The 23969-nt window shown below is 43.1% G+C and overlaps 2 protein-coding genes across 2 annotated transcripts in view; one reads left to right on the top strand and one right to left on the bottom strand.

The window, feature by feature from the left end:
• Positions 1-23969, top strand: part of MCF2L2 (MCF.2 cell line derived transforming sequence-like 2) — a 554965-nt gene that overhangs the window by 253972 nt on the left and 277024 nt on the right.
• On the bottom strand, positions 14313-15842 carry B3GNT5 (UDP-GlcNAc:betaGal beta-1,3-N-acetylglucosaminyltransferase 5). The gene has a single exon (XM_040428300.1). The coding sequence runs from the start codon at positions 15716-15718 to the stop codon at positions 14591-14593; it is 1128 nt and encodes a 375-aa protein (XP_040284234.1). The 5' UTR covers positions 15719-15842; the 3' UTR covers positions 14313-14590.

The raw sequence follows: 23969 nt of genomic DNA, 5'->3' as shown, positions 1-23969 counted from the left end.
TAAGGTGCCAGTTTTATTAGTACTATTTTGGGGTACATATGATTTTTAATTGCTCTATATTAAGTTTTTTGTGAGGCAAGGTAACTGAAAAATGGCTGTTTTGGCACAGTTTATTTTTAATTTTTTTTACAAAATTCATCTGACAGGGTAGATCATGTGCTATTTTTATAGAGCAGGTTGTTACGGACGCAATGATATCAAATATGTCTACTTTCTTTGTTGGTTTGTTTCAGTTTTACATAATGAAGTATTTTTGAAAAAGAAATTATGTTTTTGTGTGTCCATTTTCTGAACGCCATAGGTTTTTAATTTTTCTGCCGATAGTCTTGTGCAGGGGCTCGTTTTTTGCTGAAAGAGTTGAGGTTTTTATTGGTACCATTTTTGGGTACATAGGATTTTTTGATCATTCATTATTACACTTTATGGGGCAAAGTGACCAAAAAATTGGCTGTTTTGGAACAGTTTTTATTTATTTATTTTCACAGCGTTTACGGATCGTTACGGACGTGGTAATACCTAATATGTATACTTTTTTTTATTTATTTAAGTTTTACACAATAATAGCATTTCTGAAACCAAAAAAATTATGTTTAAGTGTCTCCATAGTTACACAGTTTTTATTTTTTATTTTTTATGGTGTTTATCGGACGGGGTCTATCATGTGATATATTTATAGAGACGGTCGTTACAGTCGCGGTGATACTTAACCACCTCAGCCCCCAGTGCTTAAACACCCTGAAAGACCAGGCCACTTTTTACACTTCTGACCTACACTACTTTCACCATTTATTGCTCGGTCATGCAACTTACCACCCAAATGAATTTTACCTCCTTTTCTTCTCACTAATAGAGCTTTCATTTGGTGGTATTTCATTGCTGCTGACATTTTTACTTTTTTTGTTATTAATCGAAATGTAACGATTTTTTTGCAAATAAATGACATTTTTCACTTTCAGTTGTAAAATTTTGCAAAAAAAAACGAGATCCATATAGAAATTTTGCTCTAAATTTATTGTTCTACATGTCTTTGATAAAAAAAATGGTTTGGGTAAAAGTTATAGCGTTTACAAACTATGGTACAAAAATGTGAATTTCCGCTTTTTGAAGCAGCTCTGACTTTCTGAGCACCTGTCATGTTTCCTGAGGTTCTACAATGCCCAGACAGTACAAACACCCCACAAATGACCCCATTTCGGAAAGTACACACCCTAAGGTATTCGCTGATGGGCATAGTGAGTTCATAGAACTTTTTATTTTTTGTCACAAGTTAGCGGAAAATGATGATTTTTTAATTTTTTTCTTACAAAGTCTCATATTCCACTAACTTGTGACAAAAAATAAAAACTTCCATGAACTCACTATGCCCATCACGAAATACCTTGGGGTCTCTTCTTTCCAAAATGGGGTCACTTGTGGGGTAGTTATACTGCCCTGGCATTCTAGGGGCCCAAATGTGTGGTAAGGAGTTTGAAATCAAATTCTGTAAAAAATGACCTGTGAAATCTGAAAGGTGCTCTTTGGAATATGGGCCCCTTTGCCCACCTAGGCTGCAAAAAAGTGTCACACATCTGGTATCTCTGTATTCAGGAGAAGTTGAGGAATGTGTTTTGGGGTGTCTTTTTACATATACCCATGCTGGGTGAGATAAATATCTTGGTCAAATGCCAACTTTGTATAAAAAAATGGGAAAAGTTGTCTTTTGCCAAGATATTTCTCTCACCCAGCATGGGTATATGTAAAATGACACCCCAAAACACATTCCCCACCTTCTCCTGAGTACGGAGATACCAGATGTGTGACACTTTTTTGCAGCCTAGGTGGGCAAAGGGGCCCATATTCCAAAGAGCACCTTTAGGATTTCACAGGTCATTTTTTACAGAATTTGATTTCAAACTCCTTACCACACATTTGGGCCCCTAGAATGCCAGGGCAGTATAACTACCCCACAAGTGACCCCATTTTGGAAAGAAGAGACCCCAAGGTATTCGCTGATGGGCATAGTGAGTTCATGGAAGTTTTTATTTTTTGTCACAAGTTAGTGGAATATGAGACTTTGTATGAAAAAAAAAAGAAAAAAAATTCATCATTTTCCACTAACTTGTGACAAAAAATAAAAAATTCTAGGAACTTGCCATGCCCCTCACGGAATACCTTGGGGTGTCTTCTTTCCAAAATGGGGTCACTTGTGGGGTAGTTATACTGCCCTGGCATTTTCCAGGGGCCCTAATGTCTGGTAAGTAGGTAAATGACCTGTGAAATCCGAAAGGTGCTCTTTGGAATGTGGGCCCCTTTGCCCACCTAGGCTGCAAAAAAGTGTCACACATCTGGTATCTCCGTACTCAGGAGAAGGTGGGGAATGTGTTTTGTGGTGTCATTTTACATATACCCATGCTGGGTGAGAGAAATATCTTGGCAAAAGACAACTTTTCCCATTTTTTTTATACAAAGTTGGCATTTGACCAAGATATTTATCTCACCCAGCATGGGTATATGTAAAAAGACACCCCAAAACACATTCCTCAACTTCTCCTGAATACAGAGATACCAGATGTGTGACACTTTTTTGCAGCCTAGGTGGGCAAAGGTGCCCAAATTCCTTTTAGGAGGGCATTTTTAGACATTTGGATACCAGACTTCTTCTCACGCTTTGGGGCCCCTAAAATGCCAGGGCAGTATAAATACCCTACATGTGACCCCATTTTGGAAATAAGACACCCCAAGGTATTCAATGAGGGGCATGGCGAGTTCATATAAAAAAAAAATTTTTGGCACAAGTTAGCGGAAATTGATTTTTTTGATTTTGTTCTCACAAAGTCTCCCTTTCCGCTAACTTGGGACAAAAATTTCAATCTTTCATGGACTCAATATGCCCCTCAGCGAATACCTTGGGGTGTCTTCTTTCCAAAATGGTGTTATTTGTGGGGTGTTTGTACTGCCCTGGCATTTGAGGGTCTCCACAATCATTACATGTATGCCCAGCATTAGGAGTTTCTGCTATTCTCCTTATATTGAGCATACGGGTAATGAGATTTTTTTTTTTCCGTTCAGCCTCTGGGCTGAAAGAAAAAAATGAACGGCACAGATTTCTTCATTCGCATCGATCAATGTGGATGAAAAAATCTCTGCCAAAAAAAAAAAAGGAGGGGAAAGGCGTCTGCCAGGACATAGGAGCTCCGCCCAACATCCATACCCACTTAGCTCGTATGCCCTGGCAAACCTGATTTCTCCATTCACATCAATCGATGTGGATGAATAAATCATTGCCGGGATTTTTTTTTTTTTTTATATATATATACAAAGTGTTTGCCAAAGTATATGAACACCGCCACCTCCTCAGCTCATATGCCTCGGCAAACGTATCTTTTACTGCAGAGGAGAAATCTCGTCTTGCAGCGCCGCATACACCGACTTGCGTGTAATCTGACAGCAGCGCAATGCTTCTGTCAGAATGCACATCAGTGCTGCAGCTAGTCGATCGGTTGGTCCACCTGAAAGGTAAAAAAAACAAAACAAAAAAGAAAAAACCAGGCCGCAACGCAATAAATTTATTAACTGTTGAACAGAACATAGAAACTTTTTTTTTAACTTTTTTAACTGAACGTTTAACTTTTTTACTTACCAGTAATTTTTTTTTTGTTTAGTTTTTTTTACCTTTATAGAACAAACCTCTCCTTCCCCATGGGACAATGTGCAAAGCGCAAATCGCCCAAAGATGTGGCGAAGTACGTTATGCACTTTATCCCAGGTGAAAGGAGAGGTTTGCAGCAGCTGTGAGTAAAAGGGCCCTAATAGCCCTGTGTGCCTGTCCTGTGAGATGCAATCCCTATGCTAGGTGCACCTGTGTGTTGTACTTCCGGAAACACTGACCAAAGCATAGGGCAGGGTGGTCAGGACAGTCAGGACAGAAATAGCGGGTGTCACGCCTTATTCCACTCCTGCTACAGACACGACATCTTTTTCGGGGTGACGGTTGGGTTGAGGTACCAGGAACGACACTGGGGAAATGTCGCTCATGTAGACGGCTAACTACACTGGTGGATGGGGCCACGGAACCTCCTGGGTAAAGGAGGTTCTCGATGATCTCTTCCTGGAATTTGAGGAAGGATCGTGTTCTACCAGCCTTACTGTAGAGAACAAAACTATTGTACAGCGCCAATTGAATTAAATATACAGACACCTTCTTATACCAGCGTCTGGTTCTGCGGGAAACTAAATACGGAGACAACATCTGGTCATTGAAGTCCACCCCTCCCATGAGCGCATTATAGTCGTGGACACAGAGGGGCTTTTCAATGACACGGGTTGCTCGCTCAATTTGGATTGTCGTGTCTGCGTGAATGGAGGAGAGCATGTAAACGTCACGCTTGTCTCTCCATTTCACCGCGAGCAGTTCTTCGTTACACAAGGCAGCCCTCTCCCCCCTTGCAAGACGGGTGGTTACAAGCCGTTGGGGGAAGCCCACGCGACTAGTTCGCGCGGTGCCACAGGCGCAAATCCGTTCTAGAAACAAATGCCTAAAGAGGGCCACACTTGTGTAAAAATTGTCCACATAAAGATGGTACCCCTTGCCGAATAAGGGTGACACCAAGTCCCAGACTGTCTTCCCACTGCTCCCCAGGTAGTCAGGGCAACCGACCGGCTCCAGGGTCTGATCTTTTCCCTCATAGATCCGAAATTTGTGGGTATAGCCTGTGGCCCTTTCACAGAGCTTATACAATTTGACCCCATACCGGGGACGCTTGCTTGGGATGTATTGTTTGAAGCCAAGGCGCCCGGTAAAATGTATTAGGGACTCGTCTACGCAGATGTTTTGCTCGGGGGTATACAAATCTGCAAATTTCTGGTTGAAATGGTCTATGAGGGGCCGAATTTTGTGGAGCCGGTCAAAAGCTGGGTGGCCTCTGGGACGGGAGGTGGTGTTGTCGCTAAAATGCAGGAAACGGAGGATGGCCTCAAATCGTGCCCTGGACATAGCAGCAGAGAACATGGGCATGTGATGAATCGGGTGCGTGGACCAATATGACCGCAATTCATGCTTTTTAGTTAGACCCATGTTGAGGAGAAGGCCCAAAAAAAATTTAAGTTCGGAAACTTGGACTGGTTTCCACCGGAAAGGCTGGGCATAAAAGCTTCCCGGGTTGGCGGATATAAATTGTGTGGCATACCGGTTTGTCTCTGCCACGACTAAGTCCAAGAGCTCCGCAGTCAAGAACAGCTCAAAAAATCCCAGGGCCGAACCGATTTGAGCCGTCTCAACCCGAACTCCAGACTGGGCGGTGAAAGGGGGAACTACAGGTGCGGCTGAAGTTGGTGACTGCCAATCAGGGTTTGCCAGCACCTCAGGGATTCTAGGGGCTCTACGGGCCTGTCTGTGCGGTGGCTGCGACGGGGTAACTACTGCACGTGCCACCGTACCAGCTTCAACTGCCCTTCTGGTGCTCGCCACGTCACCATGTTGTACGGCAGTGCTGGTACTAGGTCCAGGGAGGGCTGCGCTGCTGGTGTATGCCTCACCACGTGATCCGGCAGCGACAGCCCCACTCTGCTGCTCTTGAAGCGGATCCTGCGTAACCTGTAGTCTAGCGACACGGGGCCGGGTACGCCTGGTGCTGCCAGGGACCTCAACCTCCTCGTCCGAACTTTGGGTCAGAGAGCCACTGCTTTCCACAGGTTCATATTCTGACCCGCTAGATTCGTCAGATGAGGGTTCCCACTCCTCATCCGACTGGGTCAGAATCCTGTAGGCCTCTTCAGAAGAATACCCCCTGTTTGACATTTTGGACTACTAAATTTAGGGGTATTCCCTGAGACTACCCAAGAAAAAAAGCAAACCTGTCTTACAAAGGGGAGGCTAGTGAAGTACCAGAGGCCGCTGCGGTTGATAAAAAATATCAAAACTGATTTTTTTTATCGCCGCAGTGCGTGTAAAATGAATGTGCAGTGATCAAAAAAAAATATATTTTTTGTCACTGCGGTGGGGCGGGCGTGGGTGAACGCACGTGTGGGCGACCGATCAGGCCTGATCGGGCAAACACTGCGTTTTGGGTGGAGGGCGAGCTAAGGTGACACTAAGGGCTCATTCAGACGGCCGTATGCTGTCCGCAAAAATACTGAATGCTATCCGTTTTTTTGCGGATCCGCAAAAAAAATGAAACATGTCCTATACTTGTCCGTGAAAATCAGGACATGGCCCCATTGAAGACTATGGGTCCGCAAAAATACTGAATGCTATCCGTTTTTTTGCAGATCCGTTTTTTTGCGGATCCGCAAAAAAACGGATAGCATTCAGTATTTTTGCGGACAGCATACGGCCGTCTGAATGAGCCCTAATACTATTATAGATCTGACCGTGATCAGTTTTGATCACTTACAGATACTATAAAAGTACAAATGCTGATTAGCGATACGCTAATCAGCGAATAAAAGTGACTGCGGTGCGGTGGGGTGGGCGCTAACTGACGCTAACTACCTAACCAAGGGGCCTAAACTATCCCTAAAACCTAACAGTCAATACCAGTGAAAAAAAAAAAGTGACAGTTTACACTGATCACTTTTTTTCCTTTCACTAGTGATTGACAGGGGCGATCAAAGGGGTGATCAAAGGGTTAATTGGGGTGCAGGGGGGTGATCTGGGGCTAAGGTGTAGTGTTTGGTGTACTCACAGTTCAGTCTGCTCCTGTGCTGGATCCAACCGACGAAAAGGACCAGCACAGGAGCAGACAAGCCATATAACAGATCATATTTACTAATATGATCTGTTATATGACTTGTGATTGGATTTTTTGAAAATCGCCAGCCTGCCAGCCAATGATCGTTGCTGGCAGGCTGGTGACGAACTTGTTCTTTTAATTTTGCCGGCCCGCGATGCGCATGCGCTGGCCGGCTTTGAGCGAAATCTCGCGTCTCGCGAGATGACGCGTATATGCGTGATTGTGCGCAGCGCTGCCACCTCCGGAACGCGAATCTGCGTACAGCGGTCCGGAGGTGGTTAATATGTGTTGTTTTTTTTTTTTAATAGGAAAAGGCAATTTATTTTTTTAATTTTACATTTTTATTTATTTATTTGTACTTTTATTATTTTCACATTTTTTCTTTATCAAGTCCCTCTTGGATCTTGAAGATCCAGTGGGGCTGATGGCTGTACTATACTTTGCAATGCTCTTGCATTGCAAAGTATAATACAATCAGATGCCCTGTAGGTGGCAACAGCGGATGCTTTTGGAAAGCGTCCGGTTGCCATCGCAGCACAGCAGCCCCGATGGTGGAGAGAGGGAGCCCCCTCCCTCTATTAACCCCATGGATGCCGCTACCGCGGCATCTATGGGGTTACAGGTTACAGCAGAGTGTCAGCATAGGGCTGACACTCTCTGCTGATGGCGGCGGCTCAGGAATGGAGCCGCCGCCATCACACACAGCAGGGGGATCGGGGGCAGCGCTGGAAAGGGGGGGGGGGGGGGGGGGGGGGGTGATTCGGCTGCCAGAATGCCATTGAGGGAGGCTGGGGCAGCCGGCGGGACTAATGTATGGGGCGGACCGCATCAGGGCAGGAGATGAGCGCAGGAGGCAGGAGAGGGGCACAGATCGGGGGGCACAGAGGGGCACCAAGGGCTTGGAGGGGCACAGATCAGGTGGCATGAGGAACACTACCTGCTTTCAGGCTCTGATATGCAGAGCGCAGATCAGAGCCTGAAACCGGCATTTTTTCACTGCCGCGATCCGATTGGTTAGTCTGCACAGACTAACCAATCGGATCGATTGTCGGCAGGGGGCCACTCTGATTGGTCCCTTGCCGGCATTACTGAACTGTATGCTCTCCGTGACAGCAGCAGGGCAGGGGCAGAAGCTTTAATCCAAGCGCTTTGATTAAAGAACTGTCTTGACGTTTATAGACGTGATAGCTGCACGGGGCATGTGCAGCTATCACGTATATATACAGATTGCAGTCGGGAAGGGGTTAATGTTGCTGTAAGCCTCTTGGTAGCCTCCCAGACCAGTTTTCTTCTCGTCTTTTCATCAATTTTGGAGGGACGTCCAGTTCTTGTCACTGTTGTGCCATATTTTCTCCACTTGATGATGACTGTCTTCACTGTGTTCCATGGTATATCTAATGCCTTGGAAATTTTTTTGTACCCGTCTCCTGACTGATACCTTTTAACAATGAGATCCCTCTGATGCTTTGGAAGCTCTCTGTGGACCATGGCTTTTGCTGTGGGATGTGACTAAGAAAATTTCAGGAAAGACCAACTAGAGAAGCTGAACTTTATTTGGGGTTAATCAGAGGCACTTTAAATGAGGGCAGGTGTATGCTGACTCCTATTTAACATGATTTTGAATGTGATTGCTTAATTCTGAGCACAGCTACACCCCAGGTATAAGAGGGTGTGCACACACTAATGCAACCACATTATTATTATTATTTTTTTTGTTTCCTTCCCTCCAACTAAAAGGATTTAGTTTGTTTTTCAATCGAGTTCTACAGTTTATAGGTCACATTAAAGTTCTGAAATTATTTATCTTTGTCATTTTTTTTTACATCACAGAAACCTGACATTTTAACAGGAGTGTGTAGACTTTTTATATCCACTGTGTGTGTGTGTGTGTGTAATATATATTATATATATATATATATATATATATATATATATATTCAAATCACCCCCGATTACCAAAATAAAAATACAAAAACTTTTTTTTTTTTAAATACACATCATGGGTATCGCCACATGTTAAAATGCCCATACTATAAAAAAAAATTTACCCATATGGCAAACAAAAATAAACAAAACGTCAAAATAGCAGATTTGACGTTTTTGGTCGCTTCATCAAAAAGTTGTTCACATCCAAGAATGGTATCAATGAAATGTACAGATCGCCCCGCAAAACATGAACGCTCCGTACACATAATTACAAAAAAGTTATAGGGGTCAGAATATGGAAATGAGAAAGTAAAACCGATTTGTACTGACCTGTAGAATGAAAGTAACCAGTCAGTTTTATCGCACATCAAACATTGTAAATAAAAAAAAATTCCAGCTTCCCACTACATCATATGCAATATTAAATAGTGGCGTTGGAAAGCACAACTTGTCCCGCAAAAAACAAGCCCTCATACAGCTATATGAATGGAAAAATAAAAGTTATGGCTCTGGGAAGGCGGGGAACGCAAAGATGAAAATGCTAAAACCTCTGGTGTAGAAAGCGTTAAGGTTGGAGTAGATTTTGCAGGTTATTCATTTTAATTTTTTGACAGTAGATGTATATTACTTATCTTTATCATTCAGTTATGGTGCCCCAGTAAATCTTAACATTTTTTGCTTTATTGTCCGTGAGGAAAAAGAAAAAAGTAGTTGTCAACCCTGGCTTGGAGCATTTGTCCAGTGTCACTTATGTTTTGATTGCCTACCTGACTATAATGCATTACTTATATACTGTATCTTGGGAATTTAATACATATTGAAGTTGAAATTAAGGTGATTTCTCTTGAATAAACATTTTTGAGGACTTTCATCAAGACCAGAGTGTGGTATGCTGGTCTTGCCATTCTCTGTGCTGCTGGAGGATGCACTTAATTTATGGTGAAGTGTAGGCCTGGTCATAAATTAGGTGAATCCAACCCATGAGCCTAAACTGAAAGCTACGAGCTTCCATAGATTTCAGTCTTCAGTTACATCAGAAAAGTAGCGTAAGAGAAGATAAATGTGCCAGGTCCACTGGCTGTTCCCCCTTTTCAGAAAGTGGCAGAGGCGGCAGACAAACGCCAATTGCAAGAAAATTTAGTCGCCCTGGTGTTTAAAACGTTTTTGAAAGGAAAATGCCGTACGGAGATAATAAATCTCCCCCCTTGTATCCATAATCATTAAGCCAAAATAATAGGCAGTGATGTATTTAACTATTGTATATTGTCAGTGTGACAAGGGGTTGCATTCATCATGTAGAGAAAGTTAATACGAGGCACTTACTAATGTATTGTGATTGTCCATGTTGCTTCCTTTGCTGGCTGGATTCATTTTTCTATCACATTATACACTGCTCGTTTCCACGGTTACAACCACCCTAAAATCCATCAGTGGTGGCCGTGCTTGAACACTGTAGGAAAAAGCATTAGCCTATGTTCGGTCCCAGCCACCAGAGAGGCCAGCTCTTTTTCCTATAGTGTGCAAGCAATACCACCACTGATGGACTGCAGAATGGCCGTAACCATGGACACGAGCAGTGTATAATGTGATGGAAAAATGAATCAATCCAGCAAAGGAAGCAATATGGATAATCACAATACATTAGTAAGCGCCTTGTATTAACTATCTCTACATAATAAATGCTATTTGCTGAAGTGAGACAATCCCTTTAAACATTCAGAGACTGAGGTGGTTTCTGAATACTAAGAGATAGCCAGTCCTGGACAGCAGCTTGAAAATAAAGGCAGTCGTCGTTTTGCTGCTTTGCTTTATCTGTTGATATTGAATACTACAAGGCCAGTTTTCCAGTCAGATCATTTATTGAAAACGGTTAGAAAGATTTTTTTTTTTTACAAAAAACAAAACAAAAGTTAATTCTTAAATACAGTGAAAGCATTCATAAATAAACATACAAAAATCAATAGTAAACAAAAAATGAAATAACTAAATCACATGTAAGCTAGGACACTGGTCTTACTGTATATACACATAACGTAGAGAGCAAAGATGTATGTTACCCATAACTGGAAATAACCCTCTAGAGTATACAGTGTAGGTCATCACGTTACACCATATTATTTCATGCAAATCACTGTGTGCTCTTCAAGAGCAGCAACATTTGAGCACCATGTCGTTAAGTTACAGGGAAGGACAACAAGGGCTCCTAGCTATCCATGTATCTTTTTTACACAACACCACAAAGTTGATGCTGGGAGAGTAAGACAAGTTTGACACGAGCATGTTCAGTCTGGGAAGCACGCTCTGTGTGATGGCTACATTTCCTGGACCGAACACTGCTCCTCTGACCAGAGCTCAGAGTGATTTATGATGCTGTGAGTTCTTGCCTGACCTCAGGCCTCCTGAACTGTGCTTACATAATGCTATGAGTACTGTACAGTAGACCTGTGGGCAGGCAAGAACTAACAGTATCATAAATCATCATTGGAGAGGAGCAGTGCTTCTCAGGCTGCACACAGAGCGTGTTTCTCAGACTGATCCTGCTCGTGTGAAACTGGCCTAAGGTTGCCTGCTGATGTAGTGGTAGTGTGTCACACGGCTGAGAGTTGCCACAGTTGTGGTAACTCACTGTTTGCCTTCTAGATCTCCCCCATGAAACACACTACTGTAGCATGCACCCTGAATGTGTTCACATTTTGGTGCAGTCTTATTGCAAAAACAGGAGCAGGGCCTAATGGAAAAAGTAGTATTGCTGGAAGGCATCTAGTTTTGGATAAAAATAAAATAAAAAATGTACTCAAAAGTATGAACATGGTAACAACAGCAGAAGATGTGGATACAAAGAGAGGTCCTAGGCAGATCATAGTGCACGCCGAAGGCCCCCTCACCGAGATAATGACCACAAGGTGCAGAAGAGTTCTACTTCTGAAAGTTCAGGCCAGTTTACACTGCCTTCATACCTTTAAGAATAAATAATTTCCATATAAAAATAAATGTATTTTTGAACAGACCTGCTGTATTTCAAGCTGCTCTCACAGTGATAAGCAGGTTACAACTGTAAATATAAAAAGCTCTATAAGAAAACAAAAAAACTCATCATATACAGAGCAGTATTTTATGGTATTAAACATTATCAGTGACTGCCCAACAAACTGTAAGAAGACAGATCTATGCAAGATTCAGCCTCTGAAGAATAGATAAAAACCTATACATATACCTTGAAATGACGTATGCGCTCAGGAGAACCCGTTATAAGCTAGTTTGGAGACTGATGGGTCAGAGAATACAAAACCAGTACAACAACACCGTGTTAATTATTTCTGTATGGATTTCTAAGGCCTCATATATAAGACCATATTATGGCTTCTTACAAGCTGCAATACCTCAACCTATGGAATCTCTGAGCCCTGGGGCACCTCAGATTGCACACAGGGGTATATGGAAATGTTTGTGCTCCTCTGGAAGCACTACCGTACTTCATCATTTGCAGCATTCTGCATAGGCATTAGATGGAGTCTGTCTCTGTGGAAAGCAGCTGCAGGGAAGCTGAATGCCAACATACAGCACAAGTTCTGCGAAAATGACTGTTATGCCATGTGGATAAAGACTACGGAAGGCAGACCACAAAAGAACTTCACCAATTACTCATACCCCATATACTGCTTTGGCTATCAAATCAAGAACTGTCATTTGCTAACAAGGTGTGAAAATATAAAGTATGTATTTGCATTTACTTTTAATTACATTTAATTTGCAACCACACAGTACCAGAAGCTAGATGGGACCAATAACTGGGGGTGTGTTGCAATTTCAAACGGTGAAGTAAAAGCTAAAGCTTTGTAAATAAAGGCCAGATTCCCATTGCGTTTCAGTATCCATCTAGGCTAAGTTTGCATCACATTTTGCCATCCCTTTGGGCAAGGTTCACGTTGCATTTTATCATCTCTTTAGGTTAGGTTCACTTCACATTTTGCCATCCCTTTAGGCTAGGTTCACATCGCACTTCAGTTTCCAAATTGGGCAAAACTAGGATGCAATAGGACACACAAATGCTGCAGGCTCCTTTTTCTGACCTGTTGAGGCTCAGTTCACATCTGCACTCATACTTCTGTTATTTGGTTTTATTGTGGGAACAAAAAGATGAAAATAACAGGAGTGTCCGTGGCATGAAAGAAGCCAACAATGCCCCACAGAAACCGGTGACTATGATGTATCCAGGTCCATCATTTCACCGTCAGAAAATAGCAGTCAACCTAGCCTAAATAACTGGATCCAGATGGTTCGTATTGTTTTGTTAAATAAAAGTCAATGGCAACATGAACAGGATTCAAGATAAATGGCAAATGTCAAACATATGGTTGAATAGTGTGCTTTTTTTAAAATCAATTTCCCATCATTTGGTATGCTGAACTATGTTCTCTTGCTGTGAAGTCCTAGCACGTAATAAAAGATCTACCACATCAGGTGAAAGTTGTGTGGAGCTACAGAGCCTAGCTTGAGTACAGTGGTTTTGGCACCAGGGAGGAGATCTTACGCATTAGATATGACCTGTTTGGAGAATAACAAAAAATGTTCCAATTATAAGAGACACAAAAGTGACGCTCTCCTAACCTTTTGATGTGTGGTCCGAGGAAAAGGAACCTAAAGGGACAGCACGTTCACAGAGCAAGGCTATTTACAATATTCACAAGTACGGATGTGAAAGTCAGCAAGGGAACAGAAAACGGAATAATATGGTAATAGTCTCCAGTAATACACAGTATATTTTAGCCACTCTATTGTAGTTTTTGTAACAAAAAGTAACAAACAAAATCCACAACTTTTGAATACTGGTGATCTGTGTTAGAGGTATGTTTTAGCTAAAGGGCCTTTTCCTGCATGCAACCACACCTGCCGGAAGCTTCGCTCCATATCCGTGAATACACCACATACAACCTGTGGACAGGTGTGCTGCTGTTTTTGGAAGGAAGTATTTTTTATTTTCGGATCAATCTGTGCAATCATGCTAGCAATTGAATAAAGTCCTCCAATCTAGTTGGATGCATTTAAGGTATCGGCAACTAAATAATCATACCCATTACAGAGTTCATTGGCTAGATCAGGGATGCCCAACCTGCGGCCCTCCAGCTGTTGCAAAACTATAACTCCCAGCATGCCTGGACAGCCTACAGCTATCTGTCTTTAGCATGGCATTGTGGGAGTTGTAGTTTTACAACAGCTGGAGGGCCGCAGGTTGGGCATCCCTGGGCTAGATTACCATTTGCTGTTCAGTGTCAACCAAGGATAAAAACATTACATTACTAGTCACCGATAAAATTCAAAAGTGGTCTGGTACAGTGCCCCCCTTTTTTCTTTCATACATTACATGAATTTTCAAAGGTTTTCTCTCTGTCCGAGTTAAAGGGGTATTCCGGTAGTGACAAGGTATTTCCTATCTAAAAAATAGGGGATAAATCTTAGATGGGTATGGGTCCAACTGCTGGGACCTCCACCGATCATAAGAAAGAGATCCTAGACAACCCCAAAATGAGCACAACGGCAGGTCAGGAATACACACTACCACACCATTCAGCTCTACGGGAAATAGGTAAGCGCTTTACTTGGCTGTCTCTGGGACCCTCTTAGACATGAATGGAGTGGCAGTGTGCATTCTTGACCTGCCACTCCATTCTTTTTGGGGGGCCTGAGGGATCCAGGGTCTCCGTTCTTGTGATTGGTGGAGGTCCCACAGTAAGACCCCCAACGATCTAACAGTTATCCCCTATACACAGGATAACTTTTCACTACCGGACTACTGCTTTAACTTAATCAGCATGAAGACCACATAAAGAATATGACACAGAATCGTAACACAGAAGATAACGCAAAACATACAAAACTGTGTTACAGCTTGAAGTTCAATAGTGAGATTGGCCGTAAAAATACAGTATTTTAGTCAAAATGTCATTATTCAAGTATTAGGACCATGCTGCAGAACATGGGTATGTATCTTTGTATTGAATTCTGCAAAGAAGCATCATGTTCACTATTTTACAGTAAGCATCACCCCAAAAACCAGATGTCAGCTCCTTTATTTTTGGGTCTGTGGCTTGCTTCCACAGATAATGGACATCATCTAGATGTCCATGGGAAGTCATCATCCGGTTATAGATGCATTGGTGATAAGGGGCCTTTCCTTCCCCTGCAAAGAATAGGTGATATTGGGGCACGACTCCCATTTTATTGGCACAAATTCCCATAAAAACATCATCAATGTACATGCTGGTATTTAACGTTTGAGAGGCTTCATACACTTTAGCTGCCACGTCCTGAGAAACAACATAGGCAGCCCCTGCGGTATAATCAGGATAGGAGGCCCACTGGTACATTTCATAAGACACATAATACTTGCTATTTTTGTTCCTAACGGGTGGAGACCCACGATGGACTCTACCAATCCAGAAGTCCCGTACCCCAATTTGGTCCAACCCTTTCAAGTACGAAATCAGATTGGGTGTATGCACAAAAATGTCATCATCTGCAGTCATTAGAAATTTTGCATTGGGACAGTATGCATTCATCCATCCAAACTGCAAAAGGAACTTCAAGGTTAAATTATGGAACGTGTCCAGGAAGTCTTGCTGTACCAAGTCATTATAGACTTTGTTTTCACTTTCAAGTTTCCTTTGGAGCAGACTACGTTTTGCAGGATCTTTCTCTACCCCAACGGCAAACATAACTTTAATGTTGGCATTGTATTGAAAACGTATGTAGTCCTCATTACCCCAGGTCCTTCTGATGGCATCCCGTCTTCTTCGGTTCTCAGGCGATGTCTTTATGAAGAGTAGGAGGAGCACATTTTCATTCCGGCATTTATCTTTGTTGCTGATCAAGTAATTGAAGCTGTGGGATTTATCCCGTACGACAGACAGGCTTTCATTTACAAAGCCATAGCTATTAATGAGGTATCGGTACGAGAGGGACTTTATGTGGCTCACAACAACATTGTCCTGCTGAACCCACATTAACATTAAGGACATGACAAAACAAGTTGCCAAAACCTGCAGAGACTGGCATCTTCTTAGCCGCCTGGTACTAATAAACATTCTGGGGGCTGGGACTGAAAAGTGTCTGATCAGTTTATTAATTTTTATTCTGAAAAATTCTGTAACTGATTGAAAGAACCTTTCATTTTAAGTGCAGGTCATAAATCAAGACATCATGAAGCTGTGCCACAGTAGCCGTATTGCGGGTTTGTGTAACCATCCAGACTGCAGCGATTCAGTGGAAGCACCACGCCACCTGAAAGAGCGACAGTACATTACTTTCTGTGCACTTTATTCACAAAACATTTACTACAGCATTTCATTTAGTTGTCAAAATACATTTAACAGTTTACACTGGCCAGTTGTGGTTATGAACCGATAGTGGTCATGGTTGCAATCAACAATAAACATATTTGTGATCTTTAACAGTCGTGCCCAGAGGTTGTACTAACATTTACGGCTCCAAGCATTTTTAAAAGGAATATTTTTAGCCCAGGAGGATCATACTTTTCGCAGTAACTTTATTAGTATTACGAGAATGGACATTAAAGGGGTTATCCAATACTATAAACTGCCCCCCTCCATATGCCAGGCCCCTCACAATGAATATTCTTACCCTGATCCCCGCACCGCCGCTGCTGCTTCTCCCCATGTGCGGATAAAAACATCTGATGTGGGGGGAGTAGCCAATGGCAGGCGGGGACAGGGACGAGCCTCCCTAGCGTCACCCACAATGCTAGGGAGGATCGTCCCCGTCCACCATTGGCTGCTCCACCCACCCCCACACCGGATGTTTTTTCATCAGCACACAGGTAGAAGCAGCAATGGTGGTGCGGGGACCAGGAGCCGGGCAGGGAGCGGGGTAAGTATATTCCCTGTGAGGGGCCCGGCATATTTGGGGGGGGGGGGGGAAAGTTTATAGTATTGGATAACCCCTTTAAGTACGACCACTCCTCCATTCACTTCTTTGGGAATGCTGGTGATAGCCGGGTGCTGTGGGTAGCAGTCTGCACTACTGCTTCATTCAACCAATCTTGTGACTGGAAGGAGTCCCAGCAGTTGGACACCCAACAATCATGTATTTATCACCTATGCTGTGGATAGGTAACATTGAACATGAAACAAAATAACCTTCTATCTCTCATGGGTATAATTTTACAGTAATTGGCAATCACTAAGCCTTAGGGCTCATGCACACAAACGTAGCCTGTTTTTCCATTTGTGGAATGGAACGTCCTGCTCTCTATAGAACAGACTTATCCTTGTCCGTAAAACAGACAAGAATAGGATACATTTTATTTTTTTGCAAGTGCCGTAGAATGGACGTACGGATGCAGATAGCACACTATGTGCTGTCCGTATCTTTTGGGCCCCATTGAAGTGAAAGTGTCCGCATCCAACCCGCGCAAAATGTGCATGAGCCCTTTTAGGGTTAGATCCATCTCTGACATTGTTGGAGTATTATTAGGATATGCCATCAATATCGGGTAGGTGCGGGACCTACTCCAATCTCCAGAACAGGCTAAAATTACAAGCAGCTTAATATATCCATAGAGAGGCAGAACTAGAATTACGTTAGCATGCTACTAAACGTATACTATAGGTTGAAAGTGTCTTCTGTGCCAAGAATATGTACTATTCAACCAAGCAGGAATTCTACATGTTGAGTGCATGATGGGGAGCTTTAAAATGTGTTTTATCTCATGTTCCCTTAGGGGGTGCTTGCCTGGCATTTTTTTTTGGCAATTTTGTAGTTTTAATGGCATTTTTTGCACCTGTGTTTTTGTTTTTTTTTGCTACAAGTTCTATAGGAAATATGAAACATTAGCCTTTTTTCTGGTAATTAGGTATTTTTTTGTATTTCTTGCTTCTTTTAAAAAATGCAACATGATAGATAGTGCCCTTGGCATTTTTACATCACATTTTCTATAAAGGGGAAATGCAGAAGAAAGACACACTGTCCCAGATTAATTAAATGGGTATTGTCCATGATTAGAAAAACATGACTGATTTCTTAAAAAAAAAAAAAAAAACAGCACCACCCCTGTCCACAGGTTGTGTGCAGTATTGCAGATTTACCCCGTTGACTCAAATAGAGCTGAGCTGTAATACCAGACACAAGCCATGGACAGGGGTGGTGCTGTTTCTTGGAAGAAGAACGCCTTTAAGCTTAGGCTGTCCAGACCTGCACCAGATTTATCACAGGAGCTCAGGCTGGATGAAGACTGTGGGTGCAGGGACAGACTCTTTTCTCAGACTCTATACTTATTGTCAGTAACAAACAGTATAGAAACCCTAGATGCACCAAATTGTCCCACTTTTTAACCTCTTAACGACAAGCAGTTTTTTCAGTTTTTACCTCTCTATGGTTAAAGGGGTTATCCAATATCATAAACAGCCCCCCTTCCCCCATGTGCCGGGCCCCTCAGAGGGAAAATACTTACCCCACTCCCTGTGCTGCTGCTTCTCCCTGTACACAGATGAAAACATCCGGTGTCGAGGGAAGGGAGAGCAGCCAATGGCAGGCGGGGACGGGGACAAGCCTCCTTAGCGTTATTCGCGATACTAGGGAGGCTTGTCCCCACCCCCGCCTGCCATCTGTGTACAGGGAGAAGCAGCAGCAGCAGTGTGGGGACCAGGAGCAGCGTAGGGAGCGGGATAAGTATATTCCCTCCGAGGGGCCCGGCACGTTGGGGGGGGAAGAGAGCTGTTATTGGATAAGCCCTTTAAGTAGTTATAACTTTTTTGTTTTTTCATTGACATGGCTTCATAAGCTTCATGGCTTTGAAATATATATATACATTTATTTGCATTGTAAATATAGAAAAAGCAATTTTTCAGTTTTCTTTTTATTTTGTTTATACTGTACATATTTCACATCTAGTTAAATGAGTCAGTTGAGTTATTTTAGGTGTGTGACTACACCTAAAGTGTTGTTTTTTTGCTTTTATGTAAACTATGTGCAATAAAATGTATGTTATGAAAAGTAATCGCTTCTTTATCTTGTTAGCTTTTTTATTTAACATTTTTTATTACTTTTTTTATAATCCCATTAAGGAAGGACATACTCCTTACTCCTATATGCTAATACATTATACTCTGTGTCTCTATTTGGGGGGTACTACCTCTCCTTGGCGAAAGAGTGCCTTAAATCGGCGAGAGGAGACTTATAGGCCATACATGATCCTGGAATTCTGGGAAGAAAGAGATGCAAATGAGCAGAACTTGTTAAGAGCTCATTTCCATATGTGTCTCTATGGCACACGTTTTGATTAGAGCACCACTAGTCTGCCCTAAGAGCAAGATTACTGAATTTACAGTCCTTTGCTCCTTTCTAGGTCTCCAGGGCCGACTGCAGAGGGCTTAAGCTACTTTCACACTTGCGTTTTTGACTGATCCGGCAGGCATCAGCAAAAAACGCTTCCGTTGCCGATAATACAGCCACCTGCATCTGTTATGAACGGGTCTGGTTATATTATCTCTAACATAGCAATGACAAAATTATTTTTATTTTTTGTTGGTTTTTCTCTGCAGGCAACTCAAAGTGACAGTGTGATGTTTCGGTCAATTACGACCTTTTTCAAACACAAGTTGCCAATGGAGGATTAGAAATGAGCAAAGAAAGTGTGTTGAGCTTGGTAGATATGTGTATCCACACCATAAAAGTGCTTTTACAGTGAGGAACAGAAGTATTTGAACATTCTTCGATTTTGCAAGTTCTCCCACTTAGAAATCATGGAGGGGTCTGAAATTCACATTGTAGGTGCATTCCCACTCAGACAGAATAAAAAAAACAAAAAAAAACAAAACAGGAAATTACATTGTATGATTTTTAACCACCTCCCGACTGCCTAACGCAGGGATGCGTCCTGCGGGCGGCCGGGTTATTCCTCCTGGACGCATCGGCGCGTCATCTCGCGAGACGCGAGATTTCCTGTGAACGCGCGCGCACACAGGATCGGGAGGTAAACGAGTGGATCTACAGCCTGCCAGCAGCGATCATTCGCTGGCAGGCTGTAGATGCAATTTTTTTAACCCCAAAAAGGTATATTAGACGCAGTTTTGTTAACAGCGTCTAATATACCTGCTACCTGGTCCTCTGGTGGTCCCTTTTGCTTGGATCGACCACCAGAGGACACAGGCAGCTCTGTAAGTAGCACCAAACACCACTACACTACACCCCCCCCCACCCGGTCACTTATTAACCCCTTATTACCCCATATTAGACTCTCTGATCACCCCCTGTCATTGATCACCCCCTTTAAGGCTCCATTCAGACGTCCGTATGTGTTTTGCGGATCCGCAAAACACATACGGACGTCTGAATGGAGCCTTACTAGGGGGTGATCAATGACAGGGGGGTGATCACCCCATATAGACTCCCTGATCACCCCCCCGTCATTGATCATCCCCCTGTAAGGCTCCATTCAGACGTCCGTATGTGTTTTGCGGATCCACAAAACACGGACACCGGCAATGTGCTTTCCGCATTTTGCGGATCCGCACATTGCCAGAACTATATAGAAAATGCCTTTTCTTGTCCGCAATTGCGGACAAGAATAGGACATGTTCTATAGGCTCTACAAAAAAATGCAGTGTTCGCCCGATCAGGCCTGATCTTGTGCGCACACTTGCGTTCAGTCCGCCCCACCGCAGTGACAGAATATTTTTTTTTATGATCACTGCAAAAACACCGTAAAATCGCTGCGGCGCTATAAAGATCATTTTTGAGGGGCATGGCGAGACTTTGTAAGAAAAAAAAAAAATGAAAAAAAATAATTTTCCGCTAACTTGTGACAAAAAATAAAAACTTCCATGAACTCACTATGCCCATCAGCGCATACCTTAGGGTGTCTACTTTCCGAAATGGGGTCATTTGTGGGGTGTTTGTACTGTCTGGCTATTGTAGAACCTCAGGAAACATGACAGGTGCTCAGAAAGTCAGAGCTGCTTCAAAATGCGGAAATTCACATTTTTGTACCATAGTTTGTAAACGCTATAACTTTTGTGCAAACCAATAAATATACACTTATTGCATTTTTTTTTTTATCAAAGGCATGTAGAACAATAAATTTAGAGAAAATTTTATATAGAAATGTAGTTTTGTTTGAAAAATTTTACAACAGAAAGTGAAAAATGTCATTTTTTTGCGAAAATTTTGGTCAATTTCGATTAATAACAAAAAAAGTTAAAATGTCAGCAGCAATGAAATACCACCAAATGAAAGCTCTATTAGTGAGACGAAAAGGAGGTAAAATTCATTTGGGTGGTAAGTTGTATGACCGAGCAATAAACCGTGAAAGTAGTGTAGTGCAGAATTGTAAAAAGTGGTCTGGGTTTAAAGGGAGTCACCAGCATTTCACTTTTTTAACCTTTACCACTGCTCTCTAGCATGCTTACAGTTAATCAAAACGTTACCTCTGGCATCTTTCCTGCTCTTATAAATCCATCAAAAAACGATCTTTATAAGATATGCAAATGAGGGCTCGCAAGTGCCCAGGGGCGGCGTTACTCTCTTAGGTGCCCTGCTTGCTCAGCCTTTTCATTGCGTCCCCCCGCCCCTTCCTACCCTCCGCCCGCCCATCCTTTCCCTCTGACCGCCCATCCTTTCCCTCTGACCGCCTATCTACCAACTTGTTATTCCGCCGAGATCCCGCGTCTGCGCACTCATTCCTTTGGCCGGCGCACTGCGATGCCTATACCTTGTATGGCATCACAGTAACTATTGCGCATGCGTCCGTCGACCGGCGCATGCGCACTGCGATGCCCATTCCTTGTATGGCATCACAGTAATTAACGGCATGCGCCGAAGGACCGCCTCCTTTGTTGTGTTTTCGCGTCGTCAGCCGGCGCATGCGCAATAGTTACTGTGATGCCATACAAGGTATAGGCATCGCAGTGCGCATGCGCCGGCCAAAGGAATGAGTGCGCAGACGCGGGATCTCGGCGGAATAACAAGTTGGTAGATAGGTGGTCAGAGGGAAAGGATGGGCGGGCGGAGGGTAGGAAGGGGCGGGGGGACGCAATGAAAAGGCTGAGCAAGCAGGGCACCTAAGAGAGTTACGCCGCCCCTGGGCACTTGCGAGCCCTCATTTGCATATCTTATAAAGATCGTTTTTGATGGATTTATAAGAGCAGGAAAGATGCCAGAGGTAACGTTTTGATTAACTGTAAGCATGCTAGAGAACAGTGGTAAAGGTTAAAAAAGTGAAATGCTGGTGACAGACTCCCTTTAAGCTAGGGGAGCTGAGGTGGTTAAAGAATTTATTTGTCTTGCAATGCTGAACATAAGTATTTGAACACCTGAGAAAATCAGTGTTAATATTCGGTACAGAAGCCTTTGTTTACAATTACAGTGGTCAAACGTTTCTTGTAGTTCTTGACCAGGTTTGCACACACTGCAACATGGATTTTGGCCCCCTCCTCCACACAGATCTCCTCTAGATCTGTCAGGTTTCGGGGCTGTCGCTGAGCAGCACGGAGTTTCAACTCCCTCCAAAGATATTCTATTGGATTTAGGTCTGGAGACTGGCTAGGCCACTCCAGAACCTTGATATGCTTCTTACGGAGCCACTCCTTGGTTATCCTGGCTGTATGCTTCGGGTTGTTGTCATGTTGGAAGACCCAGCCACGACCCATCTTCAATGCTCTGACTGAGGGAAGGAGGTTGTTGCTCAAAATCTCACAATAAATGGCCCCATTCATCCTCTCTTTAATACAGTCGTCCTGTCCCCTTCTCAGAAAAGCACCCCCAAAGCATGATGTTGCCACCCCCATGCTTCACAGTAGGGATGGTGTTCTTGGGATGCAACTCATCCTTCTTTTTCCTCCAAACACGACGAGTGAAGTTTAGATCAAAAAGTTCTACTTTGGTCTCATCTGACCACATGACTTTCACCCATGCCTCCTCTGGATCACCCAGATGGTAATTGGCAAACTTCAGACAGGCCTGGACATGTGAAGACTTGAGCAGGGGAACCTTCTGTGCAATGCATGATTTGAAACCATGACGGCGTAGTGTTGTACCGACAGTGACCTTTAAAACTGTGGTCCTAGCTCTCTTCAAGTCAATGACCAGCTCCTCCCTTGTAGCTCTGGGCTGATTCCTCACCTTTCTTATCATCAGTGATACCCCATGAGGTGAGATCTTGCATGGAGCCCCAGTCCAAGGGAGACTAACAGTCGTCTTTAGACTCTTCCATTTTCTAACAATTGCTCCAACAGTTGATCTATTTTCACCAAGCTGCTTGGCAATTGCCCCATAGACCTTTCCAGCCTTGTGGAGGTCCACAATTTTATCTCTGGTGTCTTTTGAGAGCTCTTTGGTCTTGCCCATGGTAGTAGTTGGCGTCTGACTGACTGTGGGGTGGACAGGTGTCTTTAAAGAGCTCAGATGTGCTACTAAGTTAGATTAATGAGTGGAGTAGAGGTGGACTTTTCAAAGACCAATAACAGGTCTTTGAGAGCCAGAATTCTTGCTGTTTCTCACGTGTTCAAATACTTCTGTTCAGCAGTGCAAGACAAATAAATTCTTTAAAAATCATACAATGTGATTTCCTGATTTTTTTATTTTGTCCCTCAGAGTGGGAATGCACCTACAGTGTGAATTTCAGAACCCTCCATGATTTCTAAGTGGGAGAACTTGCAAAATCGCAGGGTGTTCAAATACTTCTGTTCCTCACTGTATGGTGTCTTTGCTCATTTCTAATCCTCCATTGGCAACTTGTGTTTGAAAAAGGTCGTAATTGACCGAAACATCACACTGTCACTGAGTTGCCTGCAGAGAAAAACCAACAAAAAATAAAAATTATCTTGATATCACTATATCTACTGGAGTGCTTGAGTTTCTATATTGATATCATTGAGGCATTGAGGGTTGGGAACCCACAACTCCAACACCCACCTAATCAGGACAAGAGTGCCACCCCATTCCTCTCAACCATAGCAACGACAAATCCATCATTTGCACCATCTGTTGTGTGAGAAAACGGATCCGTCCCCATTGACTTGCATTGTGGGTCATGCCAGATACGTTTTGTTCCGCATCCCATGACAGAAAGAAAACCACAGCTTGCTGCAGTTTGCTCTCCGGTATGGGAATGCAACCAAATGGAACGGAATGCATTTTGGAGCATTCCCTTCTGTTCAGTTATGTTTTCTCCTCATTGGCAATGAATGGGGAAAAAACAGAAGCGTTTTCTCCGGTATTGAGATCCTATGACGGATCTCAATACCGGAAAATGTAAAAGCAAGTGTGAAAGTAGCCTTAGCAAGCCTCTGATAAGATCACTGGGACCCAATCTGAAGAGGA

Source organism: Bufo bufo, chromosome 4, assembly GCF_905171765.1.
Source record: "Bufo bufo chromosome 4, aBufBuf1.1, whole genome shotgun sequence".
Taxonomy (NCBI): Eukaryota; Metazoa; Chordata; class Amphibia; order Anura; family Bufonidae; genus Bufo; species Bufo bufo.
The sequence above is the reverse complement of the archived record's forward strand: the minus strand, read 5'-3'. Positions and strand labels throughout refer to the sequence as shown.

What these genes read in the sequence shown, in the direction of transcription:
- B3GNT5 (XM_040428300.1), bottom strand. Translation starts at nt 15,718, where the DNA reads ATGTTTATTAGTACCAGGCGGCTAAGAAGATGCCAGTCTCTGCAGGTT.